The 5,262-nt window shown below is 37.0% G+C and overlaps 1 protein-coding gene across 1 annotated transcript; it reads left to right on the top strand.

The window, feature by feature from the left end:
* The first annotated feature begins 1,725 nt into the window (after nucleotides 1-1,725).
* LOC114266523 (uncharacterized) lies at nucleotides 1,726-4,824 on the top strand. The gene is made up of 3 exons (XM_082889111.1): nucleotides 1,726-2,675; nucleotides 4,216-4,531; nucleotides 4,699-4,824. The coding sequence occupies exons 1-3, from the start codon at nucleotides 1,726-1,728 to the stop codon at nucleotides 4,822-4,824; spliced, it is 1,392 nt and encodes a 463-aa protein (XP_082745237.1).
* The last annotated feature ends 438 nt before the right edge of the window (nucleotides 4,825-5,262 follow it).

Raw genomic sequence — 5,262 nt, forward strand, 5'->3', positions numbered from 1 at the left:
AGCGTGTGCATGGGAACTATATTCAAAAAACACTTAAATTTAAAAAAAAAAAAAAAACTTAGTGCAACGAGCTTATATAATTTGGAGATAATGAATAACTAATACTACTATATTAAAGGAGTTTTTTGAAATCGTAGGGTTCCATCACCCTCTCTTATCTCGAATCAATTAAGGTCATGTTTGTTTGGACGGATATGACCTTAGGATTGGACTAATAATCTAACAAAATGTATAATTCGATGTTTGATTAAGAAAATTAGAGTCCGGATTAATAGTTTATTTGGACATAGTATCCCCTATATGGAGAACTATTGAATCACAAGAGAAAGATAGGATACAAAATAAAGGTTGATATGATAATTGTAGCTCATAATTTAATCATATTTGCATTCAAAAAAATAAATGACAAGCTCAACCATAATTTTAACTACAAATTGGTATAACACATCACAAATATTCGTAATTTTCACTACAAAAAAACATAATTTTCTTACAATGTATCATTTTTAGAGATGACACAACATAAATTTCTTCAATATTGATATATAAAAAAAATGTTATTATTTAAAATTTTGGGTGTTGTTATCCTTTAGCATTTAATAAATATTTCTCTTAGTTTGATAAAGAGTATTTATGTTTTTTCTATTTTAATTTTAATTTTACATTTATTTTTTATTTTTTATAAAGAGGCCCGCTCTTAAAATTTGTCCAGTGTTATACACTCTCCGTTAATTTAGACAAAAAATGTAACTATTATAATTTAGTCTAAAATTACAAGAGAGTTATTTGGCTATTTTTAAACCATAAGGTGTAAAATGCTCCAACCTTAAACCACTAAGATATAAAATGAATTTTGTTATAAAAATTTTGGTCCTTGAACAATGAATGAAAACTCTACCATACACTGCATATTCATCGTAATATAATGTAGAAATGACTTATTCTCCTCTCCCTTAGGCCTTGTTTGTTTTAGTCTGAAAGTGATGAAATTGGACTAACAATTTGGTGGACCTCATATTCTCCAATAGAGATAAACTTATTCACGAAATTAATTGTACTCCAGTGAAACCTATTGGAAAATTATAAAATTGTGTTTAGATTATAAATTTATATAGTAATTTGAAAAAAGAAATGGAAAAGGTGAAACAAATATAAGCTAAATTTGCCTCATCTTTTTTCCTTTTTCAAATCCCTCCTTAAATTCATAATCCAAACACAGTGTAAAAAAATTATTTACAGTACAGCCATGAATAAGTTTATCTCTTTGTGATAATATCATGGGACTACGAATCTCCTCCAAGGGGTATTAGCAATTCCGTGAGGGGTTGTGTTTCACAATCCAATCCCTTGAGATTGAGATTGGACGTAAAAATATCATTATATCCCTACTTTACAAAAATAATAAAATTAATTTTTATATATTAAGGATTTTTACATAAATTTATAGATTAAATGACAACCAACTAATATTACCACACTCCTATACAAACAAATACAATTTATTTTTATATTTTAATGATACTAATAATCCCCTCATTCAATCTTATCGTACTAATAATCCATCCAATCTGGCAAACAAACTTTGTTACGTTAGGGGAGGTGTTTCAGTGGTTCTTTCTCTAACAGCATAAGAAGTACCAATTTTTCTTTGCTTTCAAACATACAACAATAAATTCAGTATCATATATATACACCATTTCATGGTGCTGGATTCATCAGAAAATCATGGCAAATTGGCTTATTATTTTCTTCACCTCCATTGTGTGGTGGTGTTGCTTTGGCAACACCCTTGTCACTTGCTTGCAAAATAAGATAGATAGATCAGCCTTGATTGCTTTCAAGGCTGCCATTCATCAAGACCCATTTGGGGCATTGAGATCCTGGTATGATTCAGTGCACTACTACGATTGGAATGGCATCTTATGTAGTCATCGACATCCCAATGGAGTTGTGAAGTTGAGACTAAGGTCGCAAGGCCTGGTGGGATCACTCTCACCTCTTATTGGAAACCTCTCGTTCCTCAAAAGCCTTATTCTTCGAAACAATAGCTTCCATGGCCCAATCCCACAAGAGATTGGTCGCTTGTTTCGACTTCGAAACATTTCACTCAGCAACAATTCATTTCATGGTGAAGTACCCACCAACTTTTCCCAATGCTCAAATCTTGAAATGCTTGACTTGATCGACAACAACCTAACCGGAAACATCCTGGCCGAGTTAGGATCTTTGTGGAAGCTTACACTTTTCGGCTTAAGTACTAACAAGATTTCAGGAACCATCCCTCATTCCCTTGGCAATCCTTCCTCTCTTACCGAACTTTCCTTTGGAAAATGTGCTTTGCGTGGAGAGATTCCAAAGGAAATTGCCCAACTTCAAGGCTTGATATTGTTTTATATCTCTGAAAACAATATAGCTGGTGAGGTTCCTTCAAGCATTTACATCTCCACTCTGTCTTGGTTTGAAATTTTTGATAACCAACTTCGAGGAAGCATTCCTCCTGATATAGGCTTAACCCTACCCAATCTCAAGGTTCTTTTTCTTCCCGAAAATAAGTTCACAGGACCGCTTCCTATTTCATTGTCAAATGCTTCCAAACTTCAACAAATAGGCTTTGATCATAAAAACTTTGTGGGGCCAATGCCAAGAGATCGTGGAAGACTTTTAAGTCTACGAAGGTTTGGCGTTGGTGATAATTTGTTGGAGGATGACCTCAGTTTTATTTCATTACTAACGAATTGCACGAGTTTAAAAGTGTTGAGCGTTAGTGCCAATTTTCTCAGAGGTCCGGTGCCCGAGTCCATAGTGAAATGGGTAAAAATTAATCAAGTCTTGGTGCTAGGTCCAATGCGATGCTCACTCCGAGGTTAAGCTAGGTTGGACCTCGGCCCTATGGCCAACACTTGCTCCGAAGCAAGACAATCATAGGAGCTCGGCCCAATGTATGAATGTCACTCCAAAGTGGGCCGAGCAACATGGTGGACCTCCTGGACGGGCAGCCAACCACTCCGAAGTAGGTTGAGTAACATGTTGAACCTCCTGGATGGACAGACAACCACTCCGAAGTGGGCTGAGCAACATGTTGGACCTCCTGGTTGGACAACCATTCTAGAGTAGGCCAACTCAAAGAAGGCCAATTCACTGAAGATCTTTCTTGGACCCACAAGAGACAAACAACTCTGCTCATCTCCCTCTGTATGAATAGAATGTGGAGACATGGAGGTACAAAGGGACAAGGTGCATATATGACAGACCTGCATCTGAATGACAGGCGGAGTGGTCGTCCGCCTCCAATGAGAGATGTTCGCTAATGAGACAAACAAAGCAGACCTACACCCGAGTGTCAGGCGGAGTGGTCGTCCTCCTCCAATGGGAGACGACCATGAATAAGACACATTGGACAGATGGCGGAGAGAGAAGGACTTGAATGACAAACAACTTTCTCCTATAAAAGGTGAACACTATTCACTCTCAAGGGATCCGAAATCCACACACTTAACACATATACACTCTTTGTATTCTCTCTTCTCTCTTCTTTCTCTCCCTGAGTCCCTGACTTTACCATCGGAGGGGTTTTCGACCAAACCCCGGTCGGGCAGCCTCACTGTTTGTTACTCTGTGCAGATCTTTAATTCCCAGAGCACATTGTTCATCCACGAAGTTCAACCCTTCTTCATAGTGCGGAAATCACCCCCGCACACATAGCTAATCTCTCTTCCGAGGTTGGCATAATTAGAATGGAGGACAATGAAATATATGGAAGCCTACCAGCAGGTATTGGGAAGCTCCTCAATCTCGGTATCTTTGATACGGTAATGAATCATCTTAGTGGTCCTATTCCTACCACCATTGGGAAACTTCATAATTTGCACCGACTTTACTTAGACGTAAACTATTTCACAATTTATCGAGGTTGATCCCAAGTTATCTAAGTGAGCTCCACTTAGAAAAGTTGAATCTATCTTTTAACAAGCTACATGGGCGAGTTCCAATGGAAGGAATTTTTTGAAATGAAAGTGCTATTTCGGTGGTTGGTAATAATGATCTATGCGAAGGCATTCCATACTTGCGTCTTCCTCTCTGCCCATTCTTAAAGTCCAACAAGAATAAGCTCTCTCACAAGATGAAAGTGATACTCACTGTCATGGTTGTTCTTGTGTTATGTTCAATTTTGTTGGTTTGTTTATTCATATTCCTTCATTGGCAATGTGTTTCAAGAAAAAAAGCCTTTTCGGTGCCATCACTCAAGCACCATCTGTTACGGGTTTCTTATGCAGAGCTTTTGAAAGCAACTGATGGATTCTCAGAGGACAAGCTAATTGGTGTTGGGAACTATGGTTTTGTTTACAAAGGAATTCTTGATCAGGTTCAGACAATAGTGGCAGTGAAAGTACTCAATCTCCGACTTAGAGGAGCTTTTAAAAGTTTTATGTCAGAATGCAAAGCACTAAGAACCATAAGAAATAGAAATCTCTTGAGAATTTTGAGTGCTTGTTCTAGTGTCGATTTCCAAGGTAATGAATTTAAGGCTTTGGTATATGAGTTTATGGCCAATGGAAGCTTATGAAATGGTTGCATCATGATGGAATCGAAAATAATGGACAAGAAGAAGAATCCAGAAATCTAAAGTTGATTTAAAGGCTAAGCATTGCCATAGATGTTGCTTCTGCAATTGAGTATCTTTACTGTCATTGTGACTAGACAATTATTCATGGTGATCTAAAGCCGTGGAATGTTCTTTTGGATGATGAGATGATCGCTCATGTTGGAGACTTTGGGTTAGCCAAAATTATCTCCACTATTTCAAATGAGGTGGTACAACATTAACGAAATTTAACTACAGTAAGGGGAACTATAGGCTATGTTGCTCCGGGTATGGGTTCTTTATAATCCCTATAATCATGCAACCACAAATGCACGAGAAGAAATTAACATTACCCTTCCTACATATGCTTACTATAAAGACGTACATTTGTTTTGATATCCTATTTTAAGAGCTCTTTGACACACATGCCAATGAGTGCCCCTGATATGTTGTTTAGCATTGTCATTATAGCCATTCTTGGGTGTGTTCTTGCCTGGCTTGAATGGATTGTCGAACTAGAATTGCTTTGGAATTGTATTTTTTGTTAGTTAGTAATTACCATCAAAATGCCTTGAATTATGACCAAATCAACTCTGAGTTCAATCTAAATGTAACCATTTTGATCTTATGGATGTTAGGATTATGGACACCCAGAAAATGAACAACCAGTAATCACACAC

The sequence above is a fragment of the Camellia sinensis genome, chromosome 9, assembly GCF_055761805.1.
Source record: "Camellia sinensis isolate YWXY chromosome 9, ASM5576180v1, whole genome shotgun sequence".
In the NCBI taxonomy this organism is placed as follows: Eukaryota; Viridiplantae; Streptophyta; class Magnoliopsida; order Ericales; family Theaceae; genus Camellia; species Camellia sinensis.